Genomic DNA, 20,547 nt, shown 5'->3' with positions numbered 1-20,547 from the left:
AAGGTCCAAGGCAGGTAACTCCAAAGCTCTCCTGTAGCCTCTACTGGCATTCCTCTTCCTGTCCCTGGGGCACACAGCCAGGAGGACTCACCAGGTGCCATAACCCACCGCTCCCACTCCTATCCAGCACTGCAGACTGCATGAGATGAGTTCAACACTTCGACCACAAAACATCAACCACAAGTGGTTTATTTCTCTCTTCCACTAAAACAACTGACGATGCCAGGAAAACGTTTTGTCCTTTTTGGTTGTGGGCTTCTTTTCCCTGCTCTGTTCAAAGTGCAACAGAAGGCAACGTTCCTCCCTGGCCTACTGCAATTCACCTGTTTTTGAGGTTTTACAACAGGTAATATGAGCTTTACACCAACAGCAGATGAGAGGTTGGAATTCAGTTCTGTTCCCCAGGGCTTTTGGAAGAGATACGGATCAGAGAATCATTACCTCCTATAAAGAACAACCAAGTGAAGGTCATTTTAATGTGGTTTAAGGATTCGCTCTATTTTTAATTCTCCTTTCATGAGCTCTGGTGGAAAATGGCCCCTAAAGAGCATAATGTGAGAACAGTTTCCAATGTAAAATCTAGAAACATTCCAACACTCTTAAACGTTGCTATACAATTTACTGTACCTTTTCTTCAGAGGAGACTGTGAGCTTGTCACTTGATATTAAACTGCAAACCTGGTCCAGACTAAGGCTAAGAAATTCTTCTCCTAGCATCACTTCAGGAAAGTGCTGCTCTGTTCAACAGATGAAAAAGGGGAACAGAAAATTATAATGATTTCAGTCAATGGAAGGACTGCAGCATTCAGAGAACCGCTATTATTACAGCTCTGAGCAACCAAGACAAACAGCACACTGCATCTGAATGGTGGCACAAGGAAAAGAAAAGAAAAGAAAACAGTTGCAGAGGAGGTTGAGAAATGTGATGCTGTTTAAAGTAACACAAGCCTCATGAGACTCTTTCATAAATAACAATAAATCATAAAGTAGAACTTAATGTTCTGCAAAGCCACAAAGTTCATTCCAGGAGCAAATATGAGTGCTGGTAACAACTCAGATAAGTGTCAATATCTTCCTTAAGAAAAGTAGACAACCCAGCTATCCTGAGAGTCAGCTCCTAACCCATTTCAACAACCTAGACAGAAGCAAACCTGCCCAACACTTGGATGAGAGACTCCAGCAAGGGTCCCTGACAAATGTAGGTATTCAAAGCGAAGCCCACTTTTAACACACATCAGCCAAATACTGCCAGTTTGGAGGATTACAGGTCAGCAGCAAACAGCTAGGGGACCCAGAGCATCCAGACCCATCTGTGTGTGCAAAGGGGCACACAGACAGATGGGCAGGAGCGGAACCTCGCCCTCTAAACACAAATGGGATCAGATCTCTTTCTCTGCTTCTACCTTCTAATTTTTTCTGGACATGCATAAACTTCACCTTCTTCCTCCAAACTCTCATCACCCACCTTCCCGGGCAGTTTTGCCTCCTTCCACTTAGACTGCAACTGCACAAGTTTCTTCTTCCTTTATGCCTTCAAATCCCTCCATGCTGTAACTCTGGGAGCCACTTAAAACACAGCAATTCACATCTCTGCCTGTAATGCTAAACTGGAAGAATTCAGTTTGCAGTACAGATCCAAAAGGGATCATCAAATCTGTCATGCTTTACATCTAACCAGAAAGTATTTTCTAGGAAAGAATTTCTAGGTCAAAATGGCCATCAGCCAGTTGCAGGCAATTTTAGTTTTCCCATAATTTCTTACAATTTACACCAATTTAATCCTGCCATTTGCCACATCCCATTTACCTCTGACTGAAACACAAATCTTGAGCTTGGAGTAGCTCACACTCATATATCCAAAGAGCTCCCTTTGCAGGGGATCTGCCTCTTCTTCTCACCTCTGCGAATAGCTTTGCCTGCCAAAAAGCAGCTAGCTCTACAGGGACATGAGCTGGCACAACTTCCAGAGGGGATCTCCTTGCAGAACTCACCCAAACAATGCCTTCCCCAATGCCGGTGCTGCAGCAGACACTTGGTTTCTCCAGCCACAGACTCCAGTTAACCCAATGGGCACTAAAACCCAACAGCTAAGCCAAAGGTTCTGACTAAAAATATCAGCATCTGGATAAAGCTTAATATTCTGCGTTATGCTGGAAATCACACACAAGATCTACAGATCTCTCCTGGTCTTAAATACTTGAAAAACAGGAAATGCTCCTGACACAGTGATCTGTGTGCACCCTGACTTCTGGGCACAGTCTCCCATTCATTCTGGACTGGCATCTGGAAGAAGAAAGATATTTGATCTCTGTTATTTGTTGGAAGCAAGTAAAAATATTTACTGATTTTAATAAAGTAATTTGTGCCTGCTTCCACCACGGCAGCTCCTCTGCTTACTGAAGTTCTCCTTTGGCCAGAACCAAGCGCTGCCCAAGCGACTGAGTTCACATACACACGGACTCTTGAGCCTGGAGACTTCTGTCTTGGATTAAGGCCGTTGCATAAACAACATAGCAAAAAGAATTTTAATGACATTTTTATTAATGGAGTTCCATTAACATTACATGGGCTACTGTACTAACTGGAACTTACAAAGGCCAATAAAACAACAAAGCAGACTTTCTAATTGCCAAACAACCAAATAAATATACAGTGAATGCACTGCTTGTTGAATTAAAGATTAAACAGGGCCTGGAAGCAAGGATAATGAGATACTACAAGCAAGCCTTTACACAATTAACCATTCCTTCCAGGGTACCTTTTCCTCTAGGGGATAATACAGCCAGAGCAGCTGAAAAGATTTTACTTTTATTTGCAAGTGAAGAGGAGGACTCAGTGGGCATGTTTTTATTCCACTGAGCCTACTTATGTCCCAATTAAGGATAAAAACCACACCAAGGAAAACGTTGCAGGACAGAGCAGGTGCTCTAGGAGAAAGCAGGTGTATTTTTGCCTGTATAAATAGACAGAAAAGCAGAAAAACAAACTGAGCAGAGAAATCCCAAGCAGAATTCAAGGGCAACTCTCCCAGAGGAGACTGGAAAGTGCAGGGGAGCTAAAAGCATGTGCCTGCTTGAAACAAATTCACGTTTACAATGTACAGGAGAAACACTGAAAGCCACTGCCTGCACCTACCTACTGCAACCAAACACCCACTAACAAGGAATTAAAGAAACAAGAGTTCATCTACCTACGGCGTAAGCTGCCATTGCTCTGCAGACCAGAGGCTCAAGTTGCACAAGAGTTTGTTTCAGATGAGTGTTCCCATTCCCACCCACAAGATTTAGTTTTGCCTGCTGACAAATTTTCACAGAATGCACAAATCCCCCAAACACAGCTTGCTGCACTTAGCAGGCAGCAACGCCTTTGAGAGGGTAACAGGACATCAACTCTGCTGCTCAGCAGGAAGCCAGAGAGCTAAATAAGAACATACTAAGGAACTACTCTGTGGGCTGGGACACGGAGTTTGGGGTTTCATTTGTTGGGTTTTTGGCTTGTTTTTATTTTGCCTCCTGGTTTCCCTGCCACCAAACTACGTTTCATGATTTGCAGTATCACAACAAGTCCACAAATCAATAACACAATAAACAATTTCCTTTGCTGGTCTAGAAGCATGATGAGACCAATATGAACATATTGCTACAAGTTGCTGTGCCTGCAAGCAGGTTTAACTCGACAAAGGGATGGATGACCTTTTGCTCACCTGCGTAGGCATTTGCCTGCTGCAGCAGTTCAGTACATGCGTGCACATCTGCAAAGGCTCGAATTCCAAGGCAGTTCGTGGGATGCAGCTGGGACTGAAGAAAGTCACAGCAGTTTTTTCTAACATCCATCAGCTGCAATAAACTAGCAGCTGGCAGCAATACCTGGAACAAGAAAAAAGAAAAACTGGAGTTAGCAACAGAGAAAAATTGATACCCAACTTGCAAAAGTTGCATGCAATTCCTTCTCCAGGTAGAGAGGCATCACTGTAGATGCTGCAGGGTGCCCAAGCTGCCCCACATTAGAAAGAGGGATTGCAGCAAGCTTGAGCAGGTTTTGATGACAGCAGAGCTCTCAGGAAAAACGTGGTCAGCCATTCAAATCAACAGCCCAGCCCCTATCTCACCCCCCACAGAATGCTGTGGACACTTCAGCACTGCTCATCTGTAAATGAGGTGCTGCTTTGTACTACAAAATCAAAGGCAGAAATCGAAGACAAAACTGGATCAAGAATGCAACATCCGCTGGAAAGACCATCTTGGAGGTCAGTGAGCAAGGATAGGAAGTAGAGAACAACGTGGGTCAGGATCTTCCAGCCTGTGACATCAGCTACTTCCTTTCCTACGTCTTACAGCAACTGTGGACACTTCTTATCCCAGTTCTTCCGCAGCTCTGCTTTGCACATGGCCTTCAAATTGGGCATCTGTGCACAACATCTGAGCACAGATTTCCGGAAAACTATTTCCAACCCCCCCAAAAAAAACAAACAAAAAAAAAACCACCATGAAAACCCCCTGCATCAAGTAGCTGCTACACAAAAAAAAAGTAGGTCAGCAACATTCACCTCCCTGGATCTCAGTGCCAGAGAAGGGAAGAAGCCCTCCCCTCCCCACTCCCCTCCCCCCATACTCCCATTTCCCATCATGGCAGGACACTCATAGCTTGCCCCAGGTGTTTTTTAAGCCCCTGGTGCATTCCAGCCCAGCTCTGTGTTATCTGAGTGCTGCCACCAGCCACTCCAACAGGCAACAGTAAACAGAAAAAGAAAACAATTAACCTGGGAGCCCATTTTGGCCCAAGCCTCTTGATGCCAGGAGGAGATTAGTTTGTGGTTTTGATTAAATCAAGATAGCAAAGCTCTTGTGGTTTTGGAACCTAGCTGTGAGCAACTTTCTATCTGGCTGAACCATCTCCTATCAGCAGAAATGTGAGTGCCTGACCTGCCTACAAACCACCCATGACCAAAGCTTCCTCCACACACACCCTGTCCATTTAGTATGCAACTGCAGGTGGGGCTGCGGAGCTCAAGTGTTTGGGGTTGCTGCCTTCAGGAGGGAAGAAGCTCATCATTGATACTCATGTCTAGAGCTCTTTGGACATCCCAGTTCTCCTACTGCAGCGTCAGGCTGGCTGGGTGGGCAGCAGGGAAAGAACCTCACACCACTGCAGTTATTTCAAAATGAGCATTATCATATAACCCTTTAAAAGTAGGATAAAAATAGCTTATCAACAGATGAGAGGATTTTCTCTTTCTTATTTCCCAGCTAACATCTTACCACTCTACTTGTTTTTTTTACCAGGGAAGGCAAAAAGCAAGCAAAGGATATCCGCCAGCACAATGTCTGTTTCCTTTAGAAATAACAGGAGGAAATGCCCTGCCTAATCATACAGCAGGACCCAACTCCAGCCTCATTAACACCCAGGCAAGTTACTCACTTGGGTCTGAATTCGGCTCCTAGTATTTGAACATCAACCACTGCAAACAATTTAGAGCAAATATTATTCAACCTCCTTACCAAATCCAATTGTCTTTTGTAATTGTACCTAAATTATGTGTTATACTACTGAGACTGATTTCTTTGCTAAATAAATTATGTCCAGAACCTCATCTATGGCACTGAACAGTAATAACAATCTATTTCTCCAGCTGTGCTCTCTGTACCAGCCTCACATTTTACAGAACACTGTCTGTGCCATTAAATACTTTCATAAACCTTTGATGTCTCCAAACTAGAAACATCTTTCAGCCAAAAGTGATCTGTGTTGCTGTAAGGTTCTTTCAACATTCAGGGCGTTAATGCTGGACTTCAGAGCCTGAAGTTAGCTTGCAGGTAACCTCAGCAAAGAGGCAACCCACAACATTCCACCTCTGCAGATGGGGAGAAGAGCACTTCCCCAAGGCAGGGGAGATATTAAAGCTTTTAAGCTGCTTTGACAATTTAGTCAAATTGGAAGCCGGGAAAGGTACTGGCTGTAATCCTCAGCAGCACATCCAGAGCCACAGCTGGGATCACACATCTGTCCAAACAGGGAGACAGCTCAAAGAGGAAGTCATGAGCAAGAGAAACAAGCAGATTTTGCATCTGCAGGGCAGGTTCAACACTCAGTTTTCATCACATAATTCTACACTGCACATGGAACATGGAGATAAAATGACATTACTATCATGTGGCTATTCAGTGTAAGGAAGGCAATGAGCCTTTACCACTCCCCGGTTGCTACCACACAGGGTAGCATGAGCAACAGCGGTTCTGCTGAAATGCTTCACATGGCTGAAACAGCCAAAGCAGCACAGGTGTGGGATCAGGAAGCCACAAACCTCCAGGAACAGGCATAAGAAGGGATGTAAAAGAGAGAAAACAGGGAGAAGCTTGCAGCTTCCCTCCTGATCTACCTTCTCCGACTTCACACAGAACAGCTGAGCTGTTTCTCAGTAAGAAGTGAGATTAGGAAGCAGAGGAACACCTGCCAGGCTCCCAGCACAGCCCCCAGTGCCACACATACAATCCAACCTAGAAGACTTCCCGAAGGCATAGAAAGGACAGCAGGCCAGCAGAGCTCAGCCTGCAGCTGAAGGACTGCAACACTCCAGGAGAGCAATGCCAAGCACGGAGCATTTGCAGCAGAGAGAAAACAGTCCCACATCACTGCATTTCCCAAAGCTGAGCTGAAAGGCTCCCTGCCTTACCCTCAGCTTGAACCTACTGTCGCTTTTGAAGCACGCTGTAGGAAGGGAGATGAAATGACCCACTTTGCACCCCTGTACTGCGGCTGTATTGAAACTGCATCTGCCTCAGACACTCTCCTTCCTTTCTTTTGAAGTCTTTAAGTCCTTTGGGAAACCTGAGGTGCAGAAGCACGCTTCTGAATAGGAAGTGCTATTGATTCCAGCAAAGCTTTATTCCTCTTTTCTCAAGTCATTTTTTATTATGATAGCTGTGTCTGCAAAGCTGACAGTTTCAACATCTATTTCCCCCAGTAAACCGATTTCCAGACATCTCTTCATTTTCCTTTCCATCTGAGCCATGCCTCAGACTGTGGTAGCAGACAAGGACACACCATGACATTACCATGCATACAGTACTCTGTGTTTCATCAGTAAAGATTTAATTGTGAAACCAGGTTAATATGGACTTTTCCCAGGGAATCGTTACAAACCTAATGGTAACGACTTTCTTAATTGGGAGGGCAATTCTCAGGCTGCCTGCAAGTAATTAAGTGTCATTGGTAAGAACGGGTATGACATGCTAAAACGGGACAGTATTCACCACCTATATCTCTCTTGAACATCTGCAGCCCAACCAGGCCTTCAGTGAACATCAGTGAACTTCCCTAATTCACTCCTATCAGTTTTCCTCACTACTGCAGAAACTGCACAGCACATATTTTTTTTTCCCTAAACAAATTCATCATGCTCCACATTCAAATGAACAATATGTGTCATACATATGATACAGGTGTATTTCCATCTAACCTCGACGTGGGGTACAACAGAAAGGGAAGAGGAATTCCTGGATGGATGTCCCTCAGACTACAGCACAATTGCAGTGAAGACAAATTCCTCCTCTGCTCCACACCTTCCAAACGAGTGAGAGTTTAAATCCCAGATGTGTTCTGAGACAAAACACTCAGTACAGAAACCCTTCTACTGTCTGTGATCCCTGAGCCATCCCTCTGCTGACTGTAATCACCTCGTGATCTCTCTGAAAATGAGTTCCAATATATAAAGAAGAACTGAGCTGGTCAGGCTGGCTCTCATCTGCATTTTAAAATAAAAGAGAGGAGGTTTAGGTTAGATGTTAGGAAGAAATGAGGTGAGGCACTAGCACAAGCTGCCCACATAGGTTATGGATGGATGCCCCATCCCTGGAGGCAGCCAAGGCCAGGCCTGATGGGCTCCTGAGCACTCTGGTATAGTGGTTGGCAGCCCAGCTTGCAACAAGGGGGTTGGAACTAGATGACCTTTGAGGTTCTTTCCAACCCAAGCCATTCTTTGATTCTATGATACTCTAAAAAGAGCACTTGCTACAACATGGCCGCTTTACCTGCACACTTGGACAGACCTTTGAGGGGCAACTTGCTACAGAGATGACTGGAACTGATCATGCTGGCCCCTTGGAAAACAAGGAAGGATGTGTGTACAAGAACAAAACAAAAGCCACAAAAAAAAACCCAAAAAAACCAACCCAAAACTTTGTGAAACAAAATGTCAAACAGCTACACAAATACGCGCTCGGGCAAAAAGCCTCACTTCCTGGAGACCCTCTTAGGGCTACAACAGCAAAAGGAAAGACAGGATTCTATTAGAAAAGAAACAACAAAGCACTGATAAGAAGGCTTGCTGCTGCGACTGCTGGGCACTGCTTCACATCAGAGCAGCACACATGGGAGCTCCTGCCATTGCTCCCACCATACTTTCACTACTTGGCTTTTCTCCTTTCGACTCTGCTCTTGTTTTCTTTTGCTCACTGACAAGGCCTTTCTATTTATTCATGTGTTGGATACATTGGCTGTATCTGCTCATTTCATGCCATTTAGCAATCTTTTCTCTTGTCATTTCTATAGTGAAGTTAACTGGCACATTTATCCAGGGCTCGCTTCTTCCACTTTCTTCTCATTGGTTTGCCTTCGTTGCTGTGAACCTTTCCAAGGAATAACAGAAAATTCTTTTCTGCTGACCCTTCTATGGCCATAGGTGGACATTAACCCACTTACAGCATTCTGTTCAGCAATAAAATACCCACAGGCAGGAGGGAAATTTCTCTTTAAAATTTTGATGGGCTTCTTCACAAAATGATATTAAATCCCATAAAACATTTTAAGCACAGACATTTTTAACACACAATAAAACTTAGACTAGTCCATTAATCTTGCCCTAGATCAGCTTCATTTCTTAGCCTTCATGAATTAATTTACCTCTAGCCTACAGAGTTGCTCACAAGGTGGTTATTTAAATAAATCATGGAGAAAAAAAACCTGCTTTATTATAGAAAAAAAAACTCTACGCCTAAAGATTAGTATCCACCAAACATATTTTTGATCTTATTGTCCAAGAGAGGTGAGCCAGAATATGAAGATATGCATAGCTCTTCAACTCCTTGTAATCCCCAGACCACTGCAAGGCAGGATATCGTTTGGCTTTACTGAAAAAAGATTTTGAGCTTTCTGTTTGATCAGAAAATGCAACATCTGGGCTTCCGAGGCAGGTCTCTGCTGTCAGCACACAGCAGGACAGAGCTGGCACCACAGCCTGCCCCAGCAGCCACACTACTTGTGCCAGGTGCAGCTGCACAAAGCACTGTGATGCTCTCCTGGAGAAAAGCTGGAGCATACGTGGTAACTTCCAGCGAACTCCATTCAGCAGCCTGAACGGCTCCAGCACACCAGACAGCATCCCGAGCTCAGCCCATTCCATGTGCTCAGTGGGTGCTCCTGGACTCCTTGGGCAGCCTGCTCTAGTATTGAATGTGGAGGTTGGTGGCCCTGCATGTGGCAGGGGGGTTGGAGATTCATGATCCTTGAGGTCCCTTCCAACCCTGGCCATTCTGTGATTCTGTGACCACCTACCAACCAGCAGTATGGAAGGAAAGCAGATGCTTCAGAAAGCACATGGATGTAAGGCTTCGCGTTTCCCCCAGGAAGATGCCAGCTTGATGGTGCATAAATACCATTTTTCCCCCAGCAATGGAGGACACCAGAGGTCCAAGGAGCTTCACCTTGCTTTCCCACTATAATTACTGAAGTTATATGGTATCTCAGATCCCTATGAGCTCGACTGCAATGAAGGAGGGGATCTGCAATGGGTCTGAGCATCTTCTTTGCTCTAACAGCACCTGGAAGATTCATGCAGGAAGAGCCATGTGCTACAGCACACCAAGGGCCTTGCACCAATCCGCAAGGGATTGGAGCAGACGAGCGTGTCCCAGCCACAGCAATAACTTGAGTGCAAGCAGTAATGGGTTTCTAAATAGTCTAGCTTTGCTATCTTCATTAGGTCAACAGAAGCATGGCATTTCTCCTCTCTCTCTCCAGTGACACTGACTGCTGTACCCCATCCAATGCCCAAATCACAGGCAGGAAGACACCAGGCTCCAACTGTCACTTACAAACAAAAATGAGGAACAAGCAACAATCTCCCAGCATCCCTTCCAGACATCAGCAGCTAAGTGCACAGCCCTTTTCTTCTCATAAATACTAGCACAAAGAAAAAGCTTTACCAGTAGCCTTAGCCATGTGACACAGACAACAAAACACTATTCCTCAGCATCCTGCTTTGTCTGTAGTCTGCCTTTCAATTACTCCTTCCACTTCCAGACTAATATTTGCCTCAAAGAGCTGCAAGACAGAATGCACACAAAGAAGGGAAGAATGCCCTCATTTTAACAATATATTCCACTCAAAGCTCTGCCAAACTATTCAAATTCCCCAGAACTTAAAAACGAGCAGCCAGATTCCTCTGCCATGACCTTAAGCCACATTTGACTCTCCGCTTGTTTGAGTGTATTTTGACCTTCGACAGACTGACCCACAAGTCAGCACAGCTTCTTGGAAGGCAAGTGCCTAAGCTCATTACAAGAGCTCGATACAAAGGCTAAATGCAATACGACTTAAGCACAAGCAAAGCAGCAAACTGCCTCAAGACTAAACAAGGCTGGAAAGAGCTCTTTTTTCAAGTTCAACCTTTTACTTTCCTGAAGAGATCAGTCATCCCCAAGGGCCTTTGAGGAGCCAGCTTCTGACTCGGGTTTCCAGGGGAGTGACTGGAGCAGACTCACCTGCACGTTCTCTTCCGTGACCTCTATCTCAGCTGTGTAGATGTAATCAATCAGCTTCCTCAGTGTCTGCCCATCCACGTCTTTTATCTCGATCTTCTTGGCTTTGCTTTCAGACATGTCTCCTGAAATGTATTTTAAAAGGTCAGTTTGCTGTGCAGGAGCTCTTTTCAGGCCATTGTTCCCCACACCTCCAGCACATCCTGCTGGTACCTAATGACTGCCCTGACACTATTCCTGACCATCTGAAGAGGAACACCGAGATCTTCAGAAGCCTCTTAATGCCACCTAAAGAGCATCTCAGTGTTAGCAGACATTATATAAGATAAAACTCACCAATAAGAACAATGAGGTTGATTTTTTGCAGGAAGACAACCTGCCAAATTCAGCTGTATTTAAACATGTATGGGGACTGAAAAAGCAACACGGCCCTCTGCTGTGTCTCATCACAGAGATAGGATCAAAGAGACTCTGGACAAGCTTTAGCAGAGCTCACTTTATTCAGGTATTTATTATAAATACATATATAAGGGTGCATGAGTAAGCTTCAACAGCTATGTCCAGGTGCTTTGTGGCATGCTGCACAAAATAAAGGCAAGGTGGTGTTACCCTCCTTCTTGATAAATAACCTGAAACCTGCTGAAAGAAACAAGTGTACATCCAGTATGCACAAAGTGTGCTGTATGAGGGAGAGGGGACCCCCTGAGGTCCTACCAGCCTTCATGCACAGGGTGACATCACCCAGCCCAGGCTGAACCAGCAGGATCTCCAGGAAACACAGAACAGAAAGAGCAAGCTCCAAAGCAGAAAGGAAACGATAAATGAAAAACTAAATCTAAGCAAAACAGAGCTTCAAAAAATGTTAATTCTTAAACCAGAGCATGAATAATCACTACTCTAAGAAATCTGGTGACTCAGTACTGCTGTGGGATTAAGAGGAAAAATAGTTTTTGCAGCCTAAGTGAGAAGTAATTACAGCCTACAGCTCCATGCAGAGTACAAGACGTGTCCAGGCACACTGAGTGCACAGCACACAGCTTGGAGCAGGGTGCCAACAGGAGTCTGAGCCTGAGCAAAGCCCAGGTCCTGGACATTAAGCCTTTGGTGCTTCACTTACACCAATAAGGAGGCAGATAACAGGAGTTGAGTCAGACCACAAGAATGAGAAGGGCCAACAACATCCCAAGGGAGACACAGGCTGAAATAATATTTGCTCCAACTTCAATTTTTAAGATTCATTAGTAACTGTTTCATTAAGAGAAGCACATGAATACAAATATACACAAAGGGATACAAGTTGGGTTTTTTAATTGGTGAAATAAACCGCTCAGCCCTAAAACTTCTCCCCACCCTACAATCTCTATATAATGTACATATATACATATACATATATCTGCCTGCAGAGGAGAGATGGCTCAGCTCAGCCCACATGGAGCCAGAGCTGCCTAGAAGGACCCAGACAAAATCCTACAGGTGAGGGGCAGGAGCTGCACTGACAGTGCCCACTGGGAGCAGGGGGCAGGGGAAGGGCTGGGACACTTTTCAGGATCAATGCAGAAACAGCCCAGAGGGATTGATCTGATAACATCGGCTGTCTTTGTGAGCTCACGTGCCACAGACAACAGAAATAAAGGCTGTGTGGGCTTCTACACCCACCAGCAAGCTGCCAGTCCTGCATGCTAACGTCTCCCACTGGCTCTGCTCTGATAACATCCCACAGCCACAAGGGAGTCACACTGTGCCCCAGGGCAGGGGCAGTGGGACTGGGACCTGAGCCCTTCAGCCACATGCCCTAGTGAAAAAAATAAGAAAAGTCCAAAACCTCACCCCCTAAATTCTTGGAACTAGAGGAATTTGGAGATCCCTCCCAACCCAAGCCATTCAGTGATTGCTGAGTTGATGCCTCCTCCCACATCAATGCTGAAATCTCCCCATCCTTCTCATAGTAACAGCCCTAGCAGCACCTCCACAGTAACTGCTGTCCTACTTGAGATGATTACTGTTTGTGTGGTTTTTTTTCCCCATACCGATGGAAATTGTAGTCATCAGTCATCCCCAATCATGGTGCCAACAAGGACCACGCATCTGAAATACTTTAGAAAACCAATAAAGAATAGGATGTGCTGGGTCCTGCCTCTCCTTCAAGCAGTGGAGGATGCAAGTGGAACAAGTGCCTGTTTATTGCAGGACTTCTCAAGGCTTTCGTCAAGAGACATGCCTAACCAGAAGTCACTAGATGGCAAAGGAATGATCTCAAGGTCATCAGAAGGCCATCCACGAGTCCAAGATCAGGTCAACTTACAGGAAGGGACACACCTGCAGTCAGCATCAGACAGTGGGGTTGAGCTGTGGATCCTGGTTCGGTTCCAATTGCTCAACGCTTTATCCTGACCAGAGGATCCACCCCATTCCCCAAGAAATGTTTCCTCCAGCAGGGACTCTGTGAGCCCAAGCTGCCCTCAGCCCCGCATCCATCCTGCAAGCATGCACACACAGTGGTGCAGCTGTCAAGTCACATTGCTGACGTGCAATACAAAGCAGAAAAATCCTAACAAATAGCCAGGCTGAGATTTTAAATACTTCCCTTCGGAAACTGAACCAACACAGCTTTGCAAGAAGATCCAGTCCATAAAGATTTGGGACCAGAACTGAATGGACAACTGGTCGTTGCCCAATCCACTGCCTGCAGGGACGTGTTGGGGCCCCACGGCCGCCATCCAGCCCAGGGCACACTGAGCAGCCGCGTGACTGCAGGGCCTGATTACTGGTTAACTTGCTGCATGAGGGATTACACTTCTGGAGAATTCCTGCGTGGAAACATGAGCAGCCCCAACCCTGCCCTCCACCACTGCATTCCTGCTCAGGTGACCTCTAAGGATCAGAGGGTTCTCCAGGGATTTTTATATATATACTTTTAATACCTTTTTGTCAGGAACCAGCATCACAAACACTCCCTCCCCGAAGTGCCCAGTGCCAAGGCTCCCTACAGAACAGCAGTGCTGTTTACCTTCACTCCCACACAGATAATGCCACATGGCAAACCTCACATCTTGTCAAACATTCAGACATTGGTTCACACTTCAGCTTCTTCCCCCTCCATTACAGAAGGGAAGACACACAAATGAGAGGCTTTTTCCTGAGAGACGCTGCATTTTGCTTCTAGTGCAGCAAATAAAACCTATCCCCAAGGTCTGTAAAAGCCAGAAGCACCCACTAAACTGATCCTCTTGGACCTCTTTGAAAAAGGCTCTCTCCTCTTCAAGGCCACAGACCAAGGAACACAAAAGCACAGACAAACCCCCCGAAGTGCTGAAGCTCTGGGACCATGGCAACCATTCTCTGTAGCACACATTTTCCTTGTATTTGGTTAAGTCAGTTCCTATCCTAGAAAGGAGGACAAGGGAAAGGAAAGGAAGCTAAGGTGCTCCTGGCCATACTAATGTTATCAAAAAGACCTAAATAAGTCGGCCAATGCCTGCCTTGGGACCAACACAGCTCTTCTTGCTATCCCGCCCACTGACAGCCATGTGTTATAGGGATCAGGGCCAGAATTCTGTCCCCTCTTTCCCTTCACATTGAGGTTGCATCTGCCACTACCAAAGAACACTGGACTGTGACAATGCACCCTGCAAAAAAACAAAGAAAAAACAAAAAAAAAAAAACCAAAAAAAAAAAAACAAAAAAAAACCCAAAACGACAGAGCTACTAATGCACAGTGGGATCCAGGGAACCACAGTGTTATTTTGGGCAGCAGCAACAAGTGCCATGTGAGATTAAACATCCGTGACCACGAATAAGCATCTGAAATCTGGGCCTCAAAACTACAACTTCAACGCCAGCAGCTTCTTTGATGTGAACAACAGGGCACAGCACGCGTGCCTGATGTTAACAACGTGTGGTTTCATGACCCAAGTATTTGCTGAGGAATAAAAAACCACCCACGGCAAGCCAAGCCTCAAAGTAACCTTCCTGTGAGCAATATCCTGCATGCTCCCCACAGCCTTATGCCACCCCCAAGCCCATTTACCGTGCCCCAGAGCAGGGTCTGCTGCAGAGTACCTGTAAACATGGCACAAAAATAAGGGCTGCAGGCTGCCAGGACCACGCGGTGGGCTTCCATCTCCACAGTTTCTGCCACAATCACTACATCACAGAGGAGTCGCTTGCTGGAAAAACACCAGAAAAGATAAAGGTTGTTTCGGAACTGGTAAGAAAAAAAAACAAAACAACAACACAACAACTATGTTTTAGGCCTCAAGAAGCAAGCAGAAGTCCGACTGCTAGGGACAAGACACCTGAGCCCTTGGGGAGCAGCAGTCAGGCCTGCAGCTTACCCCTGGGCCTGAGAACTTCCTTACCCTATGACTTAGCTGGGATTAAGAGTCACAGGAATAAAACAAGGGTTCTAAACAAAACCAAATAACTTCTATGCTCCATACTGAATCACTGCATGGCTTTAGAAAAGCCACTTCATTAATCAGTGACCTTTCCTAGCAGCTCCACGTATGTCCTTTGAGGATTCATTAGTTAATGTTTGCACAAGGCCTCCAGATGCAGACAGTGAGAAGTGCTCAGCCTCCCAATAAGTTGGTTTAAGATGTTTGAGCATACAAATGCAAAATAAGGGCGATCTTTTGAAATGTTAAGCCTGAAAGAAAGTTTAGTGTCTGCAAATCTAGATGTAGCCTTCTCATCAGAAATGCTTATCAAAATGCTGTGCTTTCTCCTGGGAAACTACATATCAAATAAATACACACAAAACTCCTAATGGTCTTGGCATGTCTCCTCCTCCTCCTCCATATCTTGGAATAAATAAACAAAATGATTTGCAAAATAGAGGGTTACTGATGGAAAACAGAAGGAAAGTAGGAACTGACAATCTTTGTTCTACACTCACTCTCCTTTGGAAGGAATGAGGGCAGTAATGGGAGTTCTTCAATCGGCTCTTAATGGAAGCTTCCCCATTTTCTTCAGCTTATGTAAAAGATGCCCCATTCAGTTCCTCTTTGGACTATAGTTATTTAAAGTACCACTCATTAAAGTTAATTCAATTTACATTTGATAGCTAAAAATTCTAAGTGAGCAACATATTGCAAATAGGTTAAAGGCTTAGCAAGGTTATTCCAGACCCTCTGCTTGGGATTTCTCTGTGCCTTTAACATAAGGCACAATTATTCAAGGTAGCTATTAACACTGATTATTGACTGCTTAATGGATTACAAGATCAGTGTAACAGACATGAGAACTGTACATTCCAGAACAGCAGCAGGACTGACGAGGAGGAGTACCCAGAAAAAGAAAACATCAAACAGGTTCGTAAGGGCAGCTTTCAATTTTCTGTTTTATCCCTTCACCATTGCACAAGACCTAACTGACTGCAGGCACTGAGAAACGCTGTCAGTCTCCAGCTATTCCCACTGTGCTTCAATTAACAAAGGAATAATAGGAGCACAATAGATTTCTGAATATAGCTGCACAAACCTCTATTTTCAGATCTTTTGCTTTCAGTACAAAGAGAGGACTAGAGGGATGCCAATATAAAAAACCATACTTTGCTTCATTTAATTGTTACAAGGGAAGGACATTTCCATTTTCTGTTCCTTATGCAACTGTGAATCCCTGCGAGACATGCGTGGAAGGAGACATTTCTAACTCCTCTCTGCACTGGAGAAAACAGATATTGGGAAACTACTAAATCCGCAGGAGGGAGGTGCTATAGCAGCCTCTTTGGAGTACTCTGAGCACACAGAAAGAGGAAAAGGTGTTATCTGCTTTCCTCGTGCCATCTGGAGAGAGGGAGCACACGTTCGTGTGTATGACACATTTGTGTGCAGGACTTCTTTCAAAACTCGTGACTGTAAGTCTTTGCTGAAGTGGCAAACAGCTCGGATGAACTTGCTGGAGAAACACTCCCCGAACTTCTGCCTGGTTCATGGGGGAACAGCTGAAAAACAGCACAGGTTTAACTACTGCCATCACATCAGCAACGTGGTGGCACAGCTTCTTAAGGGCCGTGTTCGCTGACATTTTCTCGGCCTCCATTCTTCCTATGCCCACACAATTTTTTAAAGATGCCAAGGTGGCCCCTCTTAACTAACAATGGGATTTTTAAATTTCCAAATAGAGAACCTGAGTTGTCAGTGTGGCTTTTTTCCTACTTTGAAGTGCTCAGCCCAGATTGAGCAACAGCACTTGTTCAACGGAATAAGAACAGTACATTCATAATCTCTGGTCTGTAATTACGTGTAGGTGTCTTTCTGTCTGTAATGTTCTTTTACTGGTTTTCAGAACATTAACTCAGCTAAGAACATAGTTTACAGCTATATTTGCTGTAAGTATTGGAAAATGTTACATGAATTATCTATACAATGAAGGATATGCTCAAATAACTTCTTGAGCTGCTGCTGGCTTCCTTCTGACTAGAAAATAGGCAACGTGAGAACAGGCACAGCACCCCACCACACTGTAGCTGCCTCTTTCCACTCGCTTATCAATACCCTCCATGCAACCATTAGAGATTTCTATTTATTTTAAAGCCTCCCAGAAGCCTTTCTGTTTCAATCAGCACCTTTCTGCCATTAAGTCAGAAATGTACCTCCGCAATTCATTCATGACCTTGAATGCCTTTCTCATGTGCGAGGGGTTGACTGTCACTGCGCGCTGGTCCTTTTCATCTTCACCTGCCTCAGAGGATCGGGAGCTCTGCTTAATGCTGAAAAGAACAAAACAAAGAGTACAAAGTTTGATTCTGTGACACTTCAAAAATAACAGGTATCATAGAACTGCAGCACAGAGCATAATCCGTGGAGTTGCTCGCACATTTGTTATCCAACCAGGATTGTCATATGAACAGCATCACAAAATGCAGCTACCTCTGCACTGATGTGGAAAGCCAAACAACCCACATTTCAATCAGCAGGGAAGAAAAAGAAGTGCCAAACACTCGAGGACAAAGCCCAGTCTCACAGGCTGCAGTCCAGGAAAGCAGTGTAAGCTGGAATTCAAGCCAGAACACAATTGCCTGACTGAACAGGAATAGACTTCAGCACTGGGACTTGCAGGAGTTCCATGGATATACTTTAACACATAGAGAAATTTACCTTTTCACATCTCATCTGAAAAACCAAAGCATACAATACATGACTTATATCTCCTTCCACAGAGGCCAATAGAAAAGGGCTATTAAAACTACCTGCAGATTTTCCAAGCATTAGCTTTGCAGCAGCCATGTTCCATTGCCATTCCAGAAATAGGTCTATTTAGTGCCACTAAAATGTATAGAAAGAATTACTAAACTCGGCTTTCCCAGCAGAACTACGGGCTGTATAGGTAATGTAAAACCAGATGCACCCAGTTCTGTGCTGTGTTTAACCAGGCCAACAGGTGCCTAAGGCACATACGTGTCCTCATTACTTTGTTCTGAGCGTTGGCTCTTTGCACAGAATTGACATAAGGTCAATATCACCACCTCTATGATTCCAAAATGCACAAAATCACTCTGAGCTAAAACTTCCCACCTGTAAAACAAAGCAGCATTTTAGAGTGAGATAACTGTTCCACTTAAATCTACAGCTCATACCTCGAACCTTCCAGCAGGCAAAAGCAAATAAAACAAGCTGAGCAAGGTCATCCTCATTGAAAATCAGCTCCAAGTGAATGACTGTCCCTGGGAGGTAACCCCATCACCACCACTCACCAGCCTGGAGACCTGATCAGAGTTTTCCTTCCAAAAGACAGTCCCCATGAGCTGCAGGTTTCACACCATTCTCCTTGTTGCTTTTCTTATTGCACTTGTTTCAGGAAAAAACAGGCTGAAGCAGGTTAAACCAATAGCTGCACATCCAGGCTGTACCACAGATGGCCTCTGAAGAAGGGTACAAAGCCAGTGAAGAGCGTAGGGATGCTCCCCACAACAGTCTACTGACCTCTGCTAATGCACGTATACTATAAGTATCTTCATACACAGTGACTTTTTCCCTGACAAAACACAATTGTTAACTATTTACAACCCGCTATGTGTTCCCCTTACCAAACATGACATTCTCATGGTTTTCATCCCACTAGCCCAGTATGGCCAGATAAAAAGCCAGAAGGGAGGGCACCCCCTGTTAAACATTCAGCACTCACAGAGCTGGCAGCAGGCAATGACACAGCCAGCTTTTGTGTCCCTGAGGAAAGCAGTGTGCCTACAGCACACACAGCATTCAGCTCCCACCCAGCTCCACTGCAGCAAGGAGCCTCCGAGCACCACTGGCACATGGCCACATTCAGCTGCACCTCCGTGCTGCACTGATCAAAATCCTCTGCTGAAACCTTCGGCTGAGTGAAGTTTGACCACAGCTTTAAAATCTCAGCCTTGCTTTTCAAAGAGCCAAGCTTTCCCCTGTGGCATGCAGCACCAAGCAGGGATGTGAAAGCGGCTTCTCCAAGCTTTCGGTCCCCAGAGCAGAAGCACATACAAGAAGCAAACAAATAAAGGGAAAACGAAACTGAAAGAGGTGAGCAGGCACCTGTGCCCACTGGATGCTGCTTACAGTCACAGTCAGAGATCGACCCTGCAGGATCCCAAACCAAGCGATGCACACAAAAACCACACAGCTTCTTTAATCCAGAAGCGTACCACTGAGATTTATTTGTTAGCACTCTGGTGCCAGCATCCAAAGATTCATTATTTTCCAACTCCCCAGCAGGCAAGAGATGCAGATCAGAGGACATAGCAAGTTCCATCGAACATGAAAGTAAAGGTCAGAACAACACGCCTCCATAGAGCCTCCACTCCACCGCATTGGTCTGTGTATTTTAAAAGCAAAAACCTTGTTCGTTTTGAAAAACACCGATCAGATCTTCCTAAGAAACATGAAAAGCAGCTGTTTCCAAAGCATCCTGATGAATGTTCTCAGATTTACTAGAAGGGGTGAATTTCATATTTTATTAAGGAGCTCGCCATAAGAAAATACTGCATTTTGTCTGGCTAGCAGCTCGTTTAAATAAGTAAAATCAATACATGCTATTTAAAGTTCTTCCCAAATGACTAATGTAAAAAGAAATTTAAAGAAATTAATGGCCAATTGCCTTTAACTCATCTTTGAAACTGAGTCAGCTTCCACAGAACTTTGCTCCATTAATACAGAGGAGAAAGATTTCACACCCCCACGCACAAACTCACAGATAACACCAACGCCTTCCTAACATAAAAATGCAAGGATCCTCACGCTGCCTGCAAACACAACCTGCCACACAAAACTGAGCTGCAGAGACCAAAGAGCCCATTTACGTAACCCTGCTTCTCCCACTACACAGAGAGCTGTTACGCTTCAGAATTACTCTGTTATTTCAGTAAGGGAGCAAAGCCAAGGAGAGAACAAAGTCCCCGGAGCAGAGTGGACCATGCAGGTCCTTCCCATCCCCGTGCTGCCCGAGGAGCTGACATCCAGCATACAGCAGGCCGGGTGCCAGGAGCAATTTGTCCCACCCTGGGCCACCCGAGGCCATGCAGCGAGTGAATGGACAAATGATTTAATTTCCCTGGGCCAGATGAATGCCCTCGTTAGGGACACAGCAGGACGGAGACCAGCCATGCAGCCCTTCCTTTCAGAGCTTGCCAACGTGCCGCTGTTCCTCTGCACAGGTTCTGGTGTCATCCCCAGATGGAACAAACGTACCCCAATTTCAGAGCCCCACACCGTGCCACTGAAGCTCAGAGTGCTCTTCATGGCCATTTCCCCTCTCCAAGCTCAGCAGGCCTCGCTCAGGCTCAGCAGCTTCTCTGACCGAGCTGGGCCACGTCCCAGCC

At 45.2% G+C, this 20,547-nt stretch overlaps 1 protein-coding gene across 1 annotated transcript in view; it reads right to left on the bottom strand.

Annotated features, from left to right (window-relative positions):
• Positions 1-17,462, bottom strand: part of KLHL3 (kelch like family member 3) — a gene marked incomplete at its 3' end in the record, with an annotated part of 30,785 nt that extends 13,323 nt beyond the window's left edge. Inside the window, exons 1-5 of the mRNA XM_079542154.1 lie at positions 17,350-17,462; positions 14,814-14,920; positions 10,758-10,879; positions 3,704-3,866; positions 628-737 (exon numbers count right to left, since the gene is read on the bottom strand). Coding sequence (XP_079398280.1) covers positions 628-737; positions 3,704-3,866; positions 10,758-10,879; positions 14,814-14,920; positions 17,350-17,387 — 540 coding nt within the window. The 5' untranslated portion in view covers positions 17,388-17,462. The remainder of the gene's footprint in view (positions 1-627; positions 738-3,703; positions 3,867-10,757; positions 10,880-14,813; positions 14,921-17,349) is intronic.
• Positions 17,463-20,547: the final 3,085 nt, after the last annotated feature.

This window comes from Tetrao urogallus (assembly GCF_951394365.1).
Source record: "Tetrao urogallus genome assembly, chromosome: 14".
NCBI lineage: Eukaryota > Metazoa > Chordata > Aves > Galliformes > Phasianidae > Tetrao > Tetrao urogallus.
Note: the sequence above shows the minus strand (reverse complement) of the source record. Positions and strands in the feature narration are given on the sequence as shown.